Source organism: Pseudomyrmex gracilis, unplaced genomic scaffold, assembly GCF_002006095.1.
Source record: "Pseudomyrmex gracilis isolate BER0280 unplaced genomic scaffold, ASM200609v1 scaffold_120, whole genome shotgun sequence".
NCBI lineage: Eukaryota > Metazoa > Arthropoda > Insecta > Hymenoptera > Formicidae > Pseudomyrmex > Pseudomyrmex gracilis.
Genome location: NW_018020704.1, coordinates 108508 through 130559, shown reverse-complemented (window position 1 = coordinate 130559; position 22052 = coordinate 108508). Strand labels below are relative to the sequence as shown.

Below are 22052 nucleotides of genomic sequence, written 5' to 3'. Positions count from 1 at the left end.
GATGCTATGTGATAAATTTAGAGGCGAGTTTGTTGAGTTATATGTTATATTGTGTACACAGGAATGCATCATATCGTGGTGCAACCTCTAAAATTTCTCTTTTGACTGCTTCTACTAAGTACTGCGCGCCGTTCTTCTTCGGTCTCCGCCAACAGCTCGAAATCAAAGAAGAACGGCGCGCGGCAATAGGAGCAGCCAGAGAAGAAATTTCCGAGAAATTCCTTGGAGCCGCACGATATAATGCACTCCTCTGTAGGATCACGTCAATTTAAGACTACTTTTATCTACGATCGATAAAATAAGTGATAAGTAAGATAACTCTATCAATGGGTAGTGCCTATTTTGTGAGATAATAGATTCTGATGTTCGAGTCATGACGACGACTCACTGTTCAACGCATTTTTAAAACCTGGATAAGAAAAGTGTTGTATAATGAATTGTTGGTCGCTGAAAAACGAATCCGTTGCCAAAAATACAAGAACCTACCTACGTCAGGTTTCCGAGAAAATTAAGGTTAAATATGCCAACATTGGCGTTCTTGGTTATATTTTTTGCGACCAAATTAAATTGTTTTTTGCAATTTTATTTACGCCACATTAAAGTGCTATTTTTTATTTATAATATAAATTTTTATATATTACAATACGATGGTTTTCATATACATACTTAACATTCAAAGATGTTTTTCGGGTTTGAACCGCGTTAGTGCCACATTTTTATGCCGACATTTCGTGGAGATTTACTTTCCATCAGGGTTTTTAAGAGCAGCTTGATACATATCTATAAACGCGTTCATTTTTTGAATAATTCGAAGAAAATCTTCCTCAACTTCTACAAGTCTTCGATAATTTTTTAAATCTTTTTTCTCTTTATCTTATTTATAGTTCAGAATTTCTCTAATAATATTCTCTAAAAGTAGCAAAAACTATTTTGTTATATCTAAAAGCAAAAAAAGGATCTTTATCTTTTAGATAAAAGATAACTTGGATAGTCTTTCGGCCGGGCAGGTAACAATTAGGTATACATTATCCCCAGGGAATGGATTTTACGTAGTGTCGATCACATTTCTCGCGCGTGAAAGATGTACGCGCGAGCGATATACGTAAGCGACATGACAAGGAAAAGAAAAGGATCTCCGTAAATTCTCGAGAACACGGGAAATTGCCTTACATCGAGAGATACATCTGATCGCGGCGTTCGAAGTGGCTCTTCGAGATGATCGTCCGCGATGATCGATCCCAACAGACCGATTGATCATTCAAACGGTAGACGTTTGCAAGAAATCATAGATCTCTCTCTTTCGAGCTCTTACCTTAGACATGTGGAAGTTACAGATTATTTGCAGTGAGCGATTGTCGTTGATTGAGACATGGACAAGAGACCGTCTCTCTTTTGACGGATATAGCACCCAAACGGGTTGCTTTTCCACATTCAGGCAGACAATAACCGCAATTTATATATCATCGAGGTCGGGATACAATCTTCGCGCGCAGCGCGGATATATTCATCACACAGTCGTCGTCATTTTCTAAATTTCAATTTGCTAGTTTTATGAGACGCGCGAGACCAATGTCTTGGCGGGACTAAAAATATCCGAACACACAAACGCGCGAACGAGATGCCCTAATCGAGCTTGCGTCATCGTGAGAGCGACGATTATTAGAATTCGTTGCCTTTGGTGCTAATATCCCCCCCGAACAATCTCTTGTGATTTTCCACAGCGCATAAAAGCTACGATGTTTGCTGTCTTTAATGACCACATAACATCATTACAACCTTCTCCGCAAGCGTATTCGCCGTGTGACCATCCGCCATTTCTATCTCGTGTTTTTTTCTTTTCTTTTCTGTTTTTTTTCTTTTTTTTTTTTTTTGCTTTCCTCTGCTGCCGCTTGGCGTCGCGCGATAATTAACTCCGCGTCGCGATAATATTCGCGAGCACGCTCGTATTTTTCCGGGATTATCGCGTTTCGAGACAACGGGCGAATTACACGCCCTCCACACGTGGCAGGTGGCAAAGCGAATCCCAAGCGTGAAGGTTGCGAAATTTGCAGTCGGCACAGATTCTCACATTGTCCGGGACAAGACAATGAATTACTTAAAGTCTTAAAGAGAATATTGCGTGTGGCATATTCATGAAATACAAACGATTTGTTTGGACTGCGCTAATGAAAAACGACGATCTACGTGCGCATAATTCTTACGTGCGTTACATTAAGGAGAGATCATTATTAGGGTTTTCTGCCGATCTTCGATACAAAACGAACGTTCGAATTCAATGTTCCGTTCGATCGAAGAGATATTCTTTCGATCGATCTTCTTCGAGTCATATAACAGAATTGGAGTAAAATCAAGAGGATCGATCAGTTCGTATTGCAGCGGCACGCCGAGGCGATGCGTAACGTCGTTCGTGTGTGATTTGCATGATTGCAGTAGCGCAAAATGCGTACCTGGAGAACGTCCCGCGCGGCGCCAATCTATTCTGGAGCGTTTAATCTGCACGGCTATCATCTATTTCCAGGGAGCGCGGACGCGATACACGCGGGACAGGACGCGATAACGCACGTGTCGTGATTGTAGTTTATGGGGAGCTGATTGCGGGAGCGTGGGACGACGACGCACCGTTGGTCGGACGCATGGCGCCCGTGGCCGGACGCCATTCATCGACGGTACTTACACGTATCCATTCCGGTGTCAGTGTTTCGTTTCGTAATCATTAAGATATGCATTATCCGCCTAATGACGAGCGGCGCGGCTCAACAGCGTGTCCGATCGGGGTGACTCTGCTCGGAGCGGCGAGGGCGCGCATAAATTTCACGTAAAAGGGCCCTCCCAGTCTTCCTCTTCTTTCTCGCGCGCGCACTCGATGCTGATTAATGCGGATTGCGCACGCCGACCGGGGCCCGACAATTAATTAGCCCTCGTGATCCGCGCGGAAAATTTCGACGTTGATCGACGTCGCGCTTAATGCGGGACTTCTCACTCGGGATAAATTAAATTACCTCTCGCGCGCGCGCGCACGCGCGCACACACAATGTGAGATACTTTCGTTGACAATGCATCGATTCGTAAATAAATTTTGGATTATAAAAGACGTTTTTCAGGATTGACGCCGAGAGATTTCGCGTTAAAAATAATGTACATCACGGCGAGCACACAAATGTTTCGGTGCAACGCGCGTCACATCCCGAACGTTCTTTCCGCGCGAACGTTGGACAAAATAATCGTCGCGGCCGATTCGCATCGCGCGAGGCTTAACGCGTATATATTAATGCGGGGCGCGGGGTCCTAAGACCTATTGTGCCAGATTGCGATGCCCGTCCGGCCGAGTCCTCGCGGCTTTTCGGCCGATGTCCGAAGTGATTACACGCGAATCAGACGAGGTGGTTTCGTCGCAACGGGGAACCTGTCCGAAATGTCTAATGTCCCAGAAGGGAAAGAAAGAAATGGCGATCGCGCGCTCCGCATGCGTTCTAGGACGCGCGGTTCGTCTCTTTAGTTTTTTTTTTTTTTTTTTTTTGTTGTAGCGAGATGATCACGCGGAGTGATCCCGCGGTCTTCGAAAGACTCGCTGAGACTTCTTTTCCCGTCGCGCCACTTTCGTCGTTCATCTTGCACGTCGATTCTCGCACACACACACACACACACACACGCAAGATGGACAGTTTACGACATTAGTTACGATCGGCATTAATTAAATGGAGGAATAATGACGTTGTCGTGATCGCGATTACACGCGGCGCGCCGCCGTGAGAAATTAAGGACACGGGAAGAAGCGTGTCCGTGCAAAATGCCGATATTCCGCTATTGCCCGGTGCGCCCTGTTTCCATCTTCTCGGGCGGAAGCTTTCAACCCGAACACGGTCGGGCGGTGGTGGCGCATCGGAATCGCGGCGGAATCCCGCGATTCAATTAAACGCACGATTACTCGGCAAATGTAATTAATTTTAATTAACGATGCGGAACGGATCGCGACCGCGGGAGCGTGTACTCGCGCAACAGCGGGTCTCTCTGATCTTCGCGCGATCTCATTGTCGGAATCACGCGATCCGGCAACGGAGGCGGTCAAGCGAGTTCCGCGACGAGAGATGTCGACGGCCGCGACGCTCGTACGCGAATCGAAGGTGAATTAGCTATCGTTCATTTAACCTCGATTGCGATCTTGATCTGCTTTATATAAGTAGTACATATAAATTTATAAGTCGCACACACAAGTAGCGAAACGCTACTGATAGTGTACAGACCTTTAAATAAAACTGGAATATTTTTCACACGTTTATATATAAAAACCTAAAGATACAGTTAAATATTTTTTACATAACTTATAGTGCTACTTTGACACAGACGAAAAAATTTATTTTTCCTTTGTGAACTTTCGAAAATGTTCTTTGTGAACGTTGAAGCGAGATTTTGAAATCTCTCTTCTGATCGTAAAAAAATGCAAGCGCGTCAAATCGCGCGGAAGAAATCGACCGATGTATCGATATCGCCCGCGAGGGGTGTATCGCAAGTCAAGTATGAACACGACAACGAGCGCGTCGTCTTCGTTAGCGTGTGTGTTAGTGGAGGAAGTTTTCGCTTGTTGTGCAAGGCGGAGCCGGACATGTGACCACCTCCACCGCGGTGAGATCACCTGGCAGGTGACCAATGCAGTGGCGCCGATAAAGCCATGAAAGAGCACGGCTGGGACCGTCGGCTAGTGGTTTCTCAAAGGGGGCCCCACGACGGAAGGCGGAGCCTTCCCGAGGAGGCTTTCCTGCTTTTGAACCTGCCTTTCTTCGTTTCTTTGCGCGCCGTCGACAATCCTGACCGAAGAAACCGGCAGTTCGTGCCGAGACCCCGGAGCTAACAGGTCAGGCCTGCGCTTCGCGTGTTCCAGCAAAAATAAACACAAAAAAAAAAAAGGGAAGCGAGCCTCCTTCGTTTTGGCTCTTCGACAGTAATCCTGTCCAGGAGTGTCGCTGTTGCCGCTGTCAAACGTCGTCGCCGTCCTTTTAATTTATATATTACGGAGTAAAGTGAGAAAATTCCGGATAAAACAAGAATTCGAGTAAAGTTGTGAAAATCGGGTGTGAGAGGGACTCAAGGGAAGTGAGAATCCTTGTGTGGTGCTGGTGGCCGAGAGGAAGAGAAAGAGATTTCTCTTGGAAATAGGGACAGCTAGATGGCAGTCAGTACTCTCAACATGGCACCCTACTTCACCGGATACCCATTTCAAGGTATGAGGTCTTTTTCAATAAATTATTAGGAAATAACTCGAAAGATTGAAAAGACTATTTTACATCATTATATCTTTTATAGGTATTTTAGTTTGAAAATTCTTTGATATTCTTTCCTTTGTGATATACAATAAACTCTCACGCCCATATTTTTCGATGCGACGGTAAACGAGTTCATGTATTTATTTTTCTAATATTATGATAATTTAATACAATTTACTGTACACATATAATATTTATTGTACACTACTAATTATTTTTCAAATGAGGAAAAACCAATTAAAGAATTTGATATTTGATGCTTTTGTGGTGTGTTGTATTGACATTCGAAGATGTTTTTCGGGTTTGAACCGCCTGATAGTATCAGGCTGCTCTCGAAACCCTGATGAAGTGAGCTGAAATGTTCACGAAACGTCGGTATAAAAATGACACTAATTAGAGAATTGTTTTCATTTCATTAAGAATTTGTGCGGTGATACGTATTTGTATTTTTAATATAATTTATTTTTAAGTAACTTGTGCGAGTTGTTTTTCCTGATGAAAATGACAAACTTAAAATCCATTTCGTAGTATTTAGTTTCTTAAAAAAAAAAAATGACATCGCACGAAAGGCATTTCCTCTATTCTCAGAAACTCTTCCTCATCGAGAATATTGCTATTAACGTCAGCATGAGTTTCACGAACGACGGTCGACGCCTGCCGGCAACGGTGCCGCGGATACTTTACAACCGATGTTAATGGTTTTACGAGATGCACTTTGACAGAATTATTCACTGCCCGCTGGTGCAAACTTCAAACAGCCGCGACTCCGATCTTTATAACGACCAGTAACTGTCCCGATTCGCGACCGGTCCCAACCCCCGATTAATTCAGCGTCTCTGAGAGCTTATCAGCCGCGCAAACTTACGACACTCGGATCTATATTATATAATCCGGATGTGTGTGTGCGAAGACTAATCTAGACAGAAGTCGCGGCGGGCATTTTGCAATGCAACACGTGGCGCGCGTATCGTCTACCGTAATGATTTAAAGGCCAGGAAAAGAGAGATTGTGCATAAGTAATCGCTCAGAAGCCCGTACGTCGTTCCGCATTGTGTAATTTATGAGTTGTGGGAACAGTGCAGCGACGCCAACTAATAAGACAAAGCAAAATAAACTTAACAGTTTGATTCTTTGTACACGTTCAAATTTTCCGCCTCTAACACACCAAGGAACTATTTAAAAAAAGGAAAACTTTATTTTTCTTTTACAATAACTCAACAAAACTTGCGTTAAAATATATATTCACGTATTATTTTATTTTATTTTATTTTTTTGTCAAAATCCTTAATCTCTCATAAATAATATTCGCTCTTTGTTCTTTTTTTTTTTTAAACAATACAATAGAAAAATTAACACGTACGTATCCACTTATATCTGGAGCGCTTTCTCTCGCGCGCGCGCGCCTTTAAATCTCCCTCGTTCAATTCTCGAAGCGGGATGAGAATCTACTTTCGAATAAAGTTCGACACACACAGACAGACGCCGCGTGGTGGGCGTCGGAACGTGGAAGAGAGTCCCGTAGAAGGCTTTACGTACTCGTGGGTACCTAATGTCTGATATCGGATAGGCCTCGGGCGACGGCACGTTGATTGAAGCCTTCGCGCCACTCGGAACTTACACCGCGCCGCTAAGTACATGCATCCCTTCGGTACATGCGGTTACTCCCACTCAGGTATGCGCGCGTGTACCTTCCGCTCTCATCTTCCGCCCATCGGGGACCGCCCGTAGTGACGATCGCCACAGTCGTATCGCGGCAGATTGCGTAATTGATGAAATGAACGTCGCCGTCCTCGCGAAATTAACCCCTTTGCTCTCGGGCGGGATTGTGTTCGGACGCGCGCGCGCGCGCTGCTTCGCAATTATTTATCGCCGTCGAACACCCGCCGCAGAATGCAACATGGCGTTTATGAAAAAGTTATTATTATCGATTTGTGTGCGATAGATCTGAATAAATTAATTGATCATCTTCAATGTGGTACGTGTGCAAAAATTTGGAAGAGTTTACAAACGTGCAAACTAGAATATTTGTTATATTGATCTGATATTTGACGCTTTCGCGGTGTGTTGTATTAACATTCGAAGATGTTTTTTGGGTTTTAACCGCGTTAATGTCATTCTTATACCGACGTTTCGTGAACATTTCAATTCACTTCATCAGGGTTTCAAGAGCAGACTGATATATCAGAGCTGAAATGTTTCACGAAACGTCGGTATAAAAATGACATTAACGCGGTATACGCGTGTCGGTTTCAAACCCGAAAAACATCTTCGAATATTTTTTATATTTGTGCTTTTATCGTAAAAAAAATTCTTTTGGGACTAAAATAATTTGGCTACTTAATTAATTTCGGGTAAAATACACACTTGCGTACTCGATCTCGATCTCTCACGCATCGAATACTGCACATGTATCACACGAGTGCTCGGCGTGAGGTAGAGATCGAACACCATTATCAGCTCTAAGTGGTTTTGAGACATTTGTTCCACTTTTCTTACAAAATTAATTCACTACAAATCATCGGGGAGGTAAAAGAACGCACAACTGGATGTTACATTGACATTGACGTTGTAATTGGATAATCGGTTGAAAGTCTCGGGACTTCAAGCGAATTTAACGATCACGCGATCACATCCTATAAATTTCGCCGGCCGTAAGACGCGTTCCGCGTACTTTATCAATCGAAAATTGGTCCTGATCGCATAGCACGATACGTCATTAATGAGATTCCATTAATACCCGAATAACGTTGTTATTACTGCTTAAGAGCGATAAGCAGCTGCGACAAGAGGAGAGAGAGACAAATTACCATAAAGAAAAATCCCGCGTAAAGAAGCGTAATTGCACGGTTTCTCACGTAAACTGCGTAGTGTCGTAGTCGCAAAATACGGTGTATCGGCTCTTCGCACGTAATAATTTATCCCGGACGATCGGGAGGAGAAAAAGGATTAATTGACGCTTGTAACCGCGCGTCCCCGCAGACGCGCGGGTAATGAAACACTCGGGCGGGATATGAGCGTTGCAATTATTTGGGAATTCTCTAAGTTTCCAAAGAACAACCTTCGGTTGTGACGACGGCTCTTGCCTCGCAGGTAAAAATTAACGATGCGCGACGCTTCGCCGGCCGAATTCAAATTAGACGGAAGACGCCTCTCCCCCCCACCCCTCCGTGCCTCTGCGTCGCGTCACACGAATCATGGACATTAAGTCTGATCGCTGACAATCAATCGGCCGTTATCAATAATTCATGCTTAAAATTATTTCCTCGATCCACGTTTTACTTACTACCATATGTCTCGCTCTCGGGGTCTTCTCGGGGTGGTCCTCCACCGAAGCGCCCGCGAAAATGACTACCGCGCGACGATCGCGCCGTATAATAAATTACGCGAGGACATAAATCACTCACCAGCTGCTTGGATTAAATCGTTCTCTCACTTGAGAGATAGTCGTTTTATATAACCAAACTTACGGTGCTGTCGCGTTGAGAAAATAAAATTGCGAGAAGAAAACAGAAAATATTCGATTTTACATTCTTTTTTTTTACATTTGCAAGTATAAAACCGCGGGATATTTGTCGTCAGAAATTCTTTAGTTTAGTGTTTTACAAGAGATATAGGAAGAGGGAGAGGCTCGTAAATTCCGCGGAGATCAGGAAAATACGTGCGGGCTTTTGCAATCGATGTCGGGACTAATCGCACAAAATATAATGCATTTGCAGTGGGAAACTCGCAAAGATGGCGCGCGGCGGGTTTCGCAAGAGAACGCGCGGTGAACAATATTCATCGGCGAATAGGGAACAAAAACGCGGATAAAGGGCTCGCTCGCGCGCACGGACGTAGCTACGTTCAACTAACCGATTCCGTGACTCGACTTGCCGATCGGCTCGAAGTGCGTAAAAAACACCGTCCCGCGCAAAGCAAGCGTATACATGCATCATATACGTCTCTTGCACGTGCGACGAATGGTAGTCCGGCATTCCTGGCATTCATTCATTCTGCGCGGCCGCACGAATTCCTATAATAATCCCCTGCAACCTGGCACGCGGATATCTTGATGAGAAAATTGATCAGTCACTATATTAGCTCTGTCTTTAATTATCGTTCCCGTGTTATTTCTTTTTTCTTTTTTTACGTCCATATTAGCGCCTGGAAAGGCTATCAAGATAAGAGAAAGTAACTCAATCTCCTTCTCTCTTTCCTTTTTTTTTTTTTTTTTTTTCAAATCTTATTAAGACCTTTAACCTTCTCTTTTTATCAACTACGATCACTTTTATTTATTTATCGTATACTATAAGCTGACGTGACATAATCTGTACACGTATTGATTTTTTAACTTTTCTCTTAATTTATTATCGTATCTCCAACATTTTATTATCCATATTTCGTCTACTCGTATTTTTACACTTTGAAGTTTTCATACGCGATATGCGTCCAATTTATCCGAAAATTTACGCCGGGAATATCCGCGGCGTTCGCGCGCCTCGCACTGAAAACTCGTCGTCGTCGAAGGCGGCGGCGGCGGCGGCGGCGGTCGGCGCCTTTTGATCTTGCCTGTAATCCCGTCGGGCCCCGCGGCCTGACTGACGTCATACATCGGAGAGGTGTTCGGCGGGACCGTAACCCGGCCTATACCGCGTCAGGCGTGTGTAGGAGTGTGTGCGTTGCACGCACTCGCGGATATGTCCTTATACCGAGGGTTTCTCTCCCGACCAAGGGCGGCGGCGGAGACGACGCGGAGGGGGATGTAAATCTCCGGGGGCCCGTGATGAACGACGAAACGGGACTACTTTTGTGCCCGGAGAACTGGAAGGGGGTCGTCTTTTGAATTACGCCGTGGTAATTAGCGGACTCTTAGAACGCCGCGCGTTTCTCGCGCAGCAGGTAGCCGGCGAAAATACATCACGAGCCGCGACGCCGCAATCGCGGGCGCGAGAGAGTGTTTCGGGTGCCAGAAATTCGCAACGCGTTCGCGAGACGCGCATTCGTCTTGTCATTAATAAATTTCGTCAGGATTTTTGATGAATATGTGACATTTGAATACATATACGCGTGTATTTTAAGTGGAAATACTTTGCCGCAAAATTTTCTTAACGAAAAAACTCGTAGCAGTCTAAATCTTTTCGAACACACACGCGTACGCAGCGCGTATAAACGCGCGCGCATCTTCTTTTCGCAACGCGTCTCTTATGCAAAACCACTTTTATGTAAATACTTGCAAACGCGCAGAATATATATATAAATATATATGCAGTTCCCGGTCGTTCGAGAGTCTTCTCGTTGTCCCCGCGAAAGCGCTTTTTGAGACTTTTTCCTTCGAGTTTTAAGACCGCGCTTCACCTCCGCCATCCCTTCTCGCTCTGCGTCATACCGCGCGGGCTTTTACTGCTCCGTGCAAAACCCAGGGCCGTAACTCCTAACGCCGAGTCCTCCTCTTCTTCGTGGTTTTCTGAAGCACGCGAGGTTTCAGCGTCGTCCTGAGAGCCATCTCACGTCCGCGCGCATCTCATTCCGCTTCTTTGTCCGCGCGCGTAACGCCGTTTGTTTGACTTCGTAATTATAATTAAGTTAATGAAGAGGGTGCCGCGCGCGCGCGCGGGAAGGTGGACTAATTACCGGTAATTAGCGACGTTTGAGCGGCACCTCGCGTGTCGCCGCGCTTTGTCCGCGATCCTCTTTTGCGCGAGTTTATCTTCTTCTTCTTCTTCTTCTTCTTCTTCTTCTCCGTCACTTTTGTGTCCGTTTATTCTCATGTGCAAAAATGATCGCTACTTGCGCATACCGCCGTGCCACATTGTTCCAACGGCAAAACAACACGCTATTTTTCCTTCGTCGCTAATGTTCAATATAAATGACAGGCTTTGTTTTCCTAATGTCTCGCAAGGTGCAACACATATTTAATTCTACAATATTTTTTTAAACGGCGTTAACTGCCAGGAATAGTGTTTGCGGACTTCTATTATCTATTTACTAACTCCACAACATCACCTTCGTTTGAAGTTCCCGACACCGTTCGTGTGTCGACAATCCTTTGCTCGCCTCTTCCATTATTGATCATATCTATTGTGCAACTCGTGACTTTTGTCACGTAAATAGACGCGCTGCGAACACATTCTTGCATCTCTAAGAAGCCACCACGGTCTCTACCCACAAACAAAAAGCGCGTTATTATTATAATAATAATAATAATTATTATTATTATTATTGCAGGACAGGGTCGCGTGAACCAGTTGGGCGGTGTGTTTATCAACGGCCGTCCGTTGCCCAATCACATTCGGCTGAAGATCGTCGAGATGGCGGCGGCCGGTATCAGACCGTGCGTCATATCGCGACAGCTGAGAGTCTCACACGGCTGCGTCTCGAAGATCCTGAATCGATATCAGGAGACGGGATCGATCAGGCCCGGCGTGATCGGCGGCAGCAAGCCGCGAGTCGCCACGCCGGAAGTCGAGGCGAGAATCGAGGATCTCAGACGGCAGAATCCAGGCATCTTTAGCTGGGAGATACGCGAGAAACTGATAAAGGTCCGTCGATATCGCCATTGCATCTTATTTCAAATAAAGAACAGATTTCAAGACACACGTCTGCTATGATGCAAAATATTAATTAAGAAAAAGTGTATACGAATAAAGAAAAAAATTAATTTAATATCGATTAATCTATTAATGAGCAAATTACTTAATAAATAAAATACGTTTTAATAAATAAATTTGCTTAATAAATGATACATGTCATTACACATCAATAATTGCGTCAGCTTTATTGACAATTTATTTGAATCATTGTTGCAGAAAATATTATAAAGTATAAAGCGCGCATTTTTAAATAGTTTAAATAATTAAAAAGATTTTATTGCACTTCAGTAATGTCATATTAATAGTTTAATAATTATTTATGAATAAAGAAAAATTATGCTAACTGGTCCAATGCGGTTCTGTCAGCAGGACGGAGTCTGCGACAAAACTTCGGCACCTTCCGTGTCTAGCATCACCCGACTTTTACGTGGACCAACCAATCAGACTCGTCCCAGCGATGACCCGCGCAGAAATCACTCCATCGATGGGATTCTCGGTAAGTTTATTTAAAAATTTTTCCACCACTCTCGACGCGATCCAATCGTCGGGAAAGATTTGCAAGAACTGATATTCGCGATATTCGCGTCTCGTCGTTTTAACACTGCATAAACCACCGCGCGGAGGACGCGAACGAAGCATCCGAGGTTAATCGAGCGATAAGCGTAATTATAGCGTAGCCGTGTGTTAAGTTAATTGAGGCAAGGCGACCGTGACGATCGCGGCTTTTGCGTAGCTCGCGTGCTCGCAGTGAATCCGAAATGCGCATTTTTTTTTTTTTTTTTTTTCGTGTGCGCGTAACGCGATCAGGAAGTCGTTATCGTTTCACATCAAACTCCTTCGAAGGAGTTCGGAGGTTAACGCAATTATTTAAGCTTATGTTGAAGTAATAAGGAATTCAATTACTGTGATCACATCGAAAGGTGTTATTACGCGATGTTATTGTTTGTTTTTATTTATTGTTCGTTGCTTTTATTAAATTTTATACGAATCTTCACGCGCGCGCGCATGCACGCACGCACGCACGCGCAAGTGTTTGTACACCAGAGAACTATTTATCGAAGTATCCAGCAGTTTCACGGGCACGACGAGATTGGTAGAAATATAGGTCTGGTCGGCGAGGAGGAGCGTAAAAAGGAATTCCATTCTTTTTTATTTATTACCGGCGGTAAGGGGCGCGAAGAAATATTAGACGTCCCGTAGCGCGTAGATGTGTCGAGTTTATTACCTTGTCGGGAAGATTTAGTTTTGATTAGACGTATGCCCGAGATTGCGACTTCGCGCAAGAAGAGCTCGGCGCGCTCGACCTGTTGCTCCACTGTCGCATTGATCAATCTTGTCACGCTGTTACTTACAAGCGGCTATTTTTGCGATAATTTATCACGGACAACTTGTTTCTTTTTGTCGCTAAAAAAATATTTTTTTTTTTTTCTACGAAAATATCACGAGGTATATAACAATCTGAGTTTCGTTTTTAATTGACAAAGTTCGCAAAATATATTGAGATAACACACGAAATGACAAATCTCGTCGATGTTTCGTTCTAGTCCTTAGTGTCTTTGAATGGAAAAGCGACTGACTGCAAAATCGGGATGTCAAAATAAAATTGTCCGAAGGTAGCGATTCAATCACGAACGGATCTTCGATAGAAGAGATCCTCGAGGAAGACACATAGATCTTTATTGCGTTCGCAAGCCGGGTAAATTATGTATTATGATTCGAACAAAGGGAAGAAACAAGAAGAAAGTCAGGCGCTATTGCCCGCCGCTAATGCGCCGCGCCGCGCCGCGAAAGGGAAGAGACGAAGGAGAAGACGACGACGACGACGACGAGAAGAAGAGAGGAGAAGCAGCGAAGAAAGACGAAGATTCTTTTTGAATGCGCATCTCGAGCGTAGAACCTTCACGCGTCTTTTTTATTCGATCGCAGCGTGATGGTTTAGCCTGCAAAGTCGGCGGTGTGGTTGGTATTGGAACGACGGCGGCGGCTTATGACCGGCAAATATCCAAGGACGTTGGAAATAAGCGAGATAACTCGAGCGATATAGAGGCACTAATACGATAATAACGTTTTATCGCGGTAACAAATAAAGTAATACAATTTCGTAGAATATTATTTGCGCTTTCGTGTTTGTTTTAAACGTATGTATTTTTGCTTATATTGCTACTGTAGTACATGTATGGGGGAAGGAGGGGAATCATCTGATTTGTGAATTAATTTTTCAAAAGATAAGATTAATAGAAGGTAAATACAATGTCACACGCGCGCACAGATGATGCGCATACTATTGTTAAGTAACGGACCATTAAATAGGTTCAACCCGATGAGAAATAGCGAGCGATCTAGCGAAGTAACTACATGAGACGGCAACGGAACGAACGCGGAGGAACTTGAAAGATCTCACAAATATACGCGCTTCAATCATTTCGCCCTGGCATCATTCATCTTCCGCGTTCGTCTCGCTCCTCGCCGGGACATCGGGTCCCAGAACGCAAGATCATCCGGCGGTTCCAGTAGCCGAGAACACGCGCGATAAATAACCCCGCGGTCTGTCTCACTTGTAAAAGAAATCGGAAGGACGATCGGGAGACGTGTGTGAGAGAGAGAGAGAGAGAGGGAGGGAGAGAGGGAGAAAAAGTCAGGTAGAACAGAGTCGGAAACACAAACGTGAGGGAAGAAATCAGGTGGAACGGTAGAGGAGAGCGAACAGTCGAATCTGAGTAGAGAGAGAGAGAAACGGGGAACGGTACGAGAAAGGCATTGAGAGGAGAGGTGAGTTCACGAAAGGTGCGCGCGCGAGAGCAAGACGGAGGAAGATCAGCGCGCATATATACGCGCGGCGTGTGGTCTACCTCGGCTTCGTACCCGCCGCCTGCCTCTAATCTTACAAACCGCCAACAACACACCTCGTACCCGCCGTTTTGTTCGCGGAACACAACGGCACCCTCTATTGATTTAGATGCCTCTTGCTGCTCTCCAGACCAGACTTGTGATTGAGACCTCCGCTGTTTACTGCGTCCGAGACAACGACGACGACGACGACAACGACGACGACGACGATGACGATTGTCTCGCTTCGTCGATCATTTCTCGATGGTAATTGTTTAACGTCAGCCGCGCGACGTTTCCTTCGCGAGCGGCTCTCTCTCTCGACGTCTTTCGCAATTATTGTACTGGTCTTCGCGAAACTCGAGCAATATTCGCGCGTAAGAGATAACAAAATTGGATATCGAGTTTTCTAATTGGAAAATGTCAGTAAAATTGAAGGACAAAATTAAAAACTTGTCTTTTTTTTTTTTTTTTTTTTTTTGTATCTGAAAGCTACCTGCAATTCTTTTTTATTCGGAACAAAAATTCATGAACTGGTACAGGATAAGCGTTGATAGCTTGTGAAAAGCGTTAGAATCCCGAAAAATCGTTAGGTATGCTTCTCAAAGCGTCGCGACGATTTACGAGCGCGCGGCAGTCTTTAATCTTGCGGGAACCGCCGTGCACCTCGAATTCCGGCTGACGTTCGTGCAGGTGCTATTGATTTAGACGTTCGTTGGCCGCCGGTCGATCGATTTAATCTGGGAATAATATTGTAAATTGCAGAGTGGAGCGCGAAAAAATGCTACCTTGACACACCCAAACTTTACATTGTATGTTAATCGAAGATGCACCGCGAGAGATGCAAGCGAGAAAACAAAATCTGTTGGAACCCGTTGGAGAACATTTCAGATTGTTTATTAATTTGAATAATTGTAAAACATTGTGCGTCACAGATTCTCTTTGTTCTAAATTAAAGATACAATCAAACGTGTGTGGTTTTTTTTTTTTATTCTCGTATCAGTGAGAGAGCGATTATTGACGAAGCGGTTGTTTGAGGTCAACGTAACAGGGACAGACCGTGGCGAACAAATTGGACCTCCGAAAAAGGGTTACACAAATCAAACTCGAAAATTCCATAAATAGTGTCTCGTGAGACGCCAACGGACCAACGGCGATATTCCCCCTTCGGAAACTCACCACGGGCTTTCGTTTAGCTCGGATGGGACGGGACATGTCAAAGAACTTAATTTCTTCGCGGCGGACCCTAATTTCTCCGGTGTTTTAGTTTAGTATAGGTTCGGCTGGGCACGGCTGTAATCAGAAGGGTCTTAATGGTGGGTTGCCGAGACCGGCGTGTGAACTGTGGGCGTGAACAACTCGCTTCCTATCTTCGATATCTGACGTGCAGCACGTGCTGGACCGAGAGAGTGCTCTTACCGCACTATTAAGAAGAACTCGCGCTTATGTTTCTCCCCCGAGAGCCATATCGGCGATATTTAATGTTCGTTCCATATGAAATAAGATTGTTTTTAGTTGTTTTTTTTTGTCGTTGGATGACAAAAAGAAATTAAAAAATTTTTATCCCGTTGCAAGCTGCGAGATTTTTTTGGAGAATTATTATTAAAGAATAGAATAATGTTTGTGCGCTCTCTCTCTTGATTTATTTCCAGCCGGCAGCAGCGGTGACGATTCCGACACGGAAAGCGAACCTGGCATCGCGCTGAAAAGGAAGCAACGTAGGAGTAGAACCACTTTTACCGGCGAACAACTGGAACAATTGGAGACAGCTTTCGCTCGTACGCAATATCCTGACGTGTACACCAGAGAGGAACTCGCGCAAAAGTATGTATTTCACAAGAAAATTGAAATAATTAACTTTTTTTTTGAAATCGCGTTCAAATATAATATAAAATACATCGGTATTTCAATCAGTTGATTATTTTCAACATACGAAATCAATTCTAAAAAAAAAAAACTTAGACGTCACAAATATCCGTTATCAAAAAAAATTTTCTAGCAACATATGAAAACTATACGTACATGTTGTTGTATTCTCTTACTGACGCAATGCGGATATTTCTATTTTTTGTTTTACAGAACAAAACTGACGGAAGCGCGGGTACAGGTCTGGTTCAGCAACAGGCGCGCCAGACTGCGCAAACAGTTGAACAGCCAGCAACTGAATGCCTTCAACACCATGAGTTTACAACCCTTCCAGACGCAGCACTACGGCAGCGGTGCCGAGAGCTATCAGAGCTACGGGCAGGCGAGCGTTGCCGCCGCCGCAGCAACCACCGCCGGCTATTCGCAGCATTACAACTATGGAGAAAACTACTATGCGCAGCAGCAATGGTCGCGGGCGACTCCGGAGAATTACGGGTAAGTGCGTTTCAGCAAGTAATTATTGTATTTATGAGAAAACTATACTTATATTTTATAAAAAAAAAGGAGATAAAAAGAGAGATTATTTCGCGCAGATTGTTACATTGTGCATCTTCTTTCGGTTGCGATTCTGATGATGATGATTATTATTATTGTTCTCGTTGTTTTTTATAATGAAAAGAACTCGATAAAACGACCACGGAGTCAAAAATTCGCATATTGCAGCAAACATAACACTTATTTTGTAACACGCGACTTTTACTACTTTATGCATCGCAAAATTTGATAATTATCTGTCTTCGGATGACTTAAAACCAGACGCGCGATCGAACGCGCGATTGTCTTTTATGCAGCAGACACCCCCGCAACGATTATTCGCGATCGGTTAAAGGTAGATCACGGCGCAGGTATTCTCGGCGCGCAACGTCGAAGGATCAAGACCCGGGTTGGATTATTAGCCGGTAGCGTTTCATTACGGAGGCCCCAAGAAGCAACATAATTGAGGACCACACAGAAAACATGTCGGTGGGGCCCTCATTGCCTTTCTCTCTCTCTCTTCTTCTTCTCTCACGTCCTCCTCGTTCTCAACTTTCTCCGTCCCCTTCCCGCTTTCTCTCTCTCTCTCTCTCTCTCTCTCTTTCTCTCTCTCTCTCTCTCTCTCTCTCTTTCTCTCTCTCTTTCTCTTGCTATCTGCGGCTCGGGTGAATCGGCTCGTCCGCTCTCGGCGTGTAACAACACACTGTAGCAACCCGGCCACCGGAGCAACCTGTTATTACGCCACAATGGCTGAATTAATTGTTCCAAACACCCCGGCTACGCCGTCTTTATCTGCGCGCGTTACCGCGCGCACCTCTTTCTCGCGGCGGCGTTTCGAGCTTTCCGTCTCGCTCGGACACCGTCGTCGTGGAACTGGGCTCTCGTCGTGCCGAGCCATCACGTGGCAGCAGCGTTCGCCGGTTTTAAACATCCGGGATAATGCCGGGTGGGACCCCCGGTGGAGCGTCAGTCTCTCTCTCTCGTGGGGGGTCTTGTCTTCGTGGTCTTCGAGCTATCCTCCCCTCGAGAGCTCGAACAGTTTCGCCGTTGTCGATGGCTGTCGTCGTTTTTTGCGTCGTTTCGCGTTTAGGCAGCGCGAAAACTTCCACTATCTCCGCGTGGAACGACTCACGGAGTCACGTTAATGATGCAAATTCCTTGGGCGGGGAACAAGAGAAGAGACGTGTTACGTAGACGCCCGGAAGAATATAATTCCGTGCATTCAAGTAATGCAAAAACCGTGAGAAATGTCGATTTTTTCCGAGCGATCTTTTTGGTACGTGCTCGCAGAAAAATTTGGAAGATTGTGTCACGAGAAAAAAATGTTTTTTTTTTAAACTGATCTCTGTTGTTCTAGCGTGAGAACAGTTCATCTCACATTGCACAAACGTGGCTTGAAGGTGTTCTCAAAATACACAACTTGTTTATCCAGAAAACCTTTGACTCATGTGTTTCATACAAGAGAGAAAAAGAGAGGCTTAAATGTTCGTTCCGAACGAGAACGATGAAGAAAGTTAAGTTGCGTATTTTATTCGACGACCGATTTTAATTCGATTCCCCGACGAAACGCCGGTTGTAAATTCCTATCATCGTTCCGTATTCCTAAGAATTCGTTAATGCTACCATAGAAAAACCTTGATTTGTGGGCGGAGAGGAAGACACATTCTTACGCGCGAAAATAGATTCGGAGTACGATAAATCGCGCGGCTTCCGCACCAAAAAACGTCGCTCTAAAAAAAAAGAACAAAAACTTTTATAGTGTGAACTAGGTCCGACCCAGATGAGATTTTAAGGTGCTTAACTGTCGTGGTGAGACGCTCAAAGGGCCGACCTCTCTCGCGCTCTATAATCGTTACCGATACGCTCTGATCGCGCTTTAAAACATCGAACACGTATATGTTACGGGTTTATTTTAATTAGAAATGAAGATTTTTGTGACTCTTGACACTTAGTCAAAATTAGTTAGTTTTTATAACTTACGTGTTTCGTATTAACTATTTTTGTTTTATTGTGCAGTATTAACAATGTTATAAATAATTTACAGCAATTATTTTTGGCGTGAAATGGAAAGTGACCGAATGATAATGAAAGCGAAGGGTTTCACCTCGTCGTAAGACGCGATTTGAAATCCCTAATCACGGCGGTGTATCGAAATGCTCAAAGGGCCGCGACGGCGTTTGGAAATCGGTCCCCGACACGCCCTAACCGATTCGCGCAGCGTGTGTTGGTGCGGTTTCGCCTTGCAAACGGCGGTAACCACTTTGAGAAACACACGCCGGAATTTCATTTTCGCATTATACCGCGCGTGGACACCTTTCACCATTGTAGCCGCAACTCGTTTCGTCTCGTCTCGTCTCTCACTGCGTCTCCCACGTGTGACCGAAATACACATATATTCGCGTGCGCATACAATAGTTAATTTATATTCAACAAATTGAACGAGAGAGATAATTATAATCGGATCGACGAATATAAAATATATTTCTTTAAATATCGATTAAAATCTCGACTCGTATTTTTTCGATATTTCGAATTGATCTTATCGATCGGCACATTATCGTATTCATTTTCGATCTCGCAATTCTTGATTGATTGCTCCTGATATAGAGAATTTTTTCCAATTTGTTTTAAAATCACACACGTTAACTGCATTATCCTCAAATGCGCATACTTATCATGTAGCAAAATTACATAAAATCGGATTGATGTTATCAAATCAAATGTGTGAATTGAAAATTGCAGATTGTTTAACGCTTCCCATTACGGTGGTGGCAACCTCGCGTCCAATCTAACTCCCACGAATCTCAATCTGGGCACATTGGGCAGCAGCGTCAGTCCGACCGCGACCAACGTGAGCGCCTGCATGGTGCAAGGTGGCGCATCCGGAGTGCCGGTCTCGACGGGGATGACACCCCACGTGACGCCGCACAGCCCCAGCGAGGCGAAGAGCGGATATCCGTATCTGGGTGGCATTGATTCTCAGGTTTGCGGAAGAATTCACTGAATTAATTGTGATGAGTGATCGAATTAGTAAATAATAAGCTTCGCCGCGGAAGAAAGTTATTTAAAAAAAAAAAAAAATCGCTGTATCGTTACTTATTTATCATTTTATTTATCTCGTGTTTCAAAGCCGGAATTGAACGGACCGAAACTGTTAACGCGCGCGTGTGTTTCTATTCGCGGAAGAATAAGTTTCTTTTTTTCTTTTTTTATAGATTTTAATTGTTATTGCTTTTGTTATCGTATTGTTATTTTTTATCGGAAAATTGAGGACGAGTGCAAAAAGTTAGTAAATCAAACATATTAGTATGCTTTTCTAGTTTCGTCATTATATTTATGTAAATGTGAAAACTTGTATTATAGAATGTGTTATAGCGGTGTTTGAACGGTAAAGAATTTTTTATTTATATAAATATGTATAATCGATTGATCTTATTTACATAATATGCGATCTGTTGTAAATATAAATAGGTTATATATATCGTTCTCACACGCAAGCGTTTTACACCGTGTGTGATTGCTAAATATTTATGTGCATGATACACTGTAAAATTCACGTTGAATCTCGTAGATGTAAGTTGCGCACCCCGACTTCTAAGAAGTATTGCGAGAAGATTAACTTTCTTTAGAATTAATTAGCACTTACGAGCGCAGTTGTATAACAACGACGCCTCGATGCTTTAGAGAAGGAATCGCTTTGCAATTGCCTTATTATAGTAATATAACGATATAAAATATAAATATATACGTCTCTAAATTTTACGAATAAGGCTGTACACATATTTGCGCGTAAAGATAGCAACATAGCGAGTAAATTGTAAAACAAAACAGTTATTTGTAAAAATATTCTCATATCACAATTGCGATGTCAATCACGTGATTGTGATTTTCACCAATAGGTTATCTTAATTGGCCAGTCATTTATGATCATTGTACAATGTTATGTAATAAATTGATTTTAAGAAAATTGATTTGCTATATTTTCATTCTTTCTCTCTTTTATACTTTTAATTTCCTGTCAATAATTTTGTGTGCGGTGTGTGTATGAAAGGTAAGCGCATTATTACATTTTTCTCATTATTTGCTTCAAATCAAAATTGCTATAATTTTGAAACTCGGGAGATAAAAATTCATATACTGTATGATATGATTTACAAATATTCAAAGATCATAGTCTAAAAAAAAACAGCATACATTATTCGCGATCAGTTCTAAATCGTCAGGCCGGTCTCCCGGTTTTAAGCCGCCCCCGCAGACCGTCGTTGATCACGGGCCCCGTCGTCGACGAGACAAGAAAGAAAGAAAGAGAGAGAGAGAGAGAGAAGAGAACACCGCAGGGTTCTACGGGGTTTTGAAGAGCCGACAATCGACCGCGCAGTGACAACGAGCAATCAGCCTGCCGTATATCTACGGGTCCTGTCGCCACGCATTTGTGATCCATTGTGTCGACGAAGTAGGTGGTCGATCCTTCTTTCTCTCTCTTTCTTCTTCCTTCTGTCTGTCCGGACTTTGTGTCCTCCGCACAACGATTACGCTCTACTTGGGCCGCGCGTACGACTTTAACCCTTCGTGTATCTCATTGCGCGCGGACACGTTCACGGATACGTCGCGAATACGGGTTTGCAATCTTTGTGCGTTTGCTTTACACGAAAGAAACATTTATATTACGAAGATTTACGCGGTACGATAATCTAACGGTGAAGTGTTGCGTGAAGCGCAATTTTGTCGAATTACACAAACTTATATTCGCATCGCCGAAGTAATTTCTTAATTAGTCGAGACGTACAAAAAACTCTCGAAAAAATATAAAATGAACATGTATTATAAATATTGCTCAGAATATTTTTAAATTGTTTTATTGGGAATTGTTTAATGTAAAAAAAAAAGTTTGTACTCTGAGAAAAAGATTACGCCAAGTTTTATCTCAAATATATGTGTCAAATAACAGAAGATGCGTTGAGAGTTTCTCGTCGTTTGACAGACCAAATTATACGTGGCA

The 22052-nt window shown here is 43.7% G+C and overlaps 1 protein-coding gene across 1 annotated transcript; it reads left to right on the top strand.

Annotated features, from left to right (window-relative positions):
- Window positions 1-4842: 4842 nt before the first annotated feature.
- On the top strand, window positions 4843-20958 carry LOC109856494 (protein gooseberry-like). The gene is made up of 6 exons (XM_020431831.1): window positions 4843-5216; window positions 11463-11776; window positions 12194-12323; window positions 16306-16477; window positions 16733-17014; window positions 19796-20958. Exons 1-6 carry the CDS (start codon window positions 5162-5164, stop codon window positions 20055-20057), a joined length of 1215 nt encoding a protein of 404 aa, XP_020287420.1. The 5' UTR covers window positions 4843-5161; the 3' UTR covers window positions 20058-20958.
- The last annotated feature ends 1094 nt before the right edge of the window (window positions 20959-22052 follow it).

Bases quoted from the DNA above. Each gene is read 5' to 3' on its own strand.
- LOC109856494 (XM_020431831.1), top strand. From the start codon at position 5,162: ATGGCAGTCAGTACTCTCAACATGGCACCCTACTTCACCGGATACCCA. The intron at 5,217-11,462 runs GTATGAGGTCTT...TTATTATTGCAG, and splicing joins CACCGGATACCCATTTCAAG to GACAGGGTCGCGTGAACCAG. The intron at 11,777-12,193 runs GTCCGTCGATAT...CGGTTCTGTCAG, and splicing joins TACGCGAGAAACTGATAAAG to CAGGACGGAGTCTGCGACAA.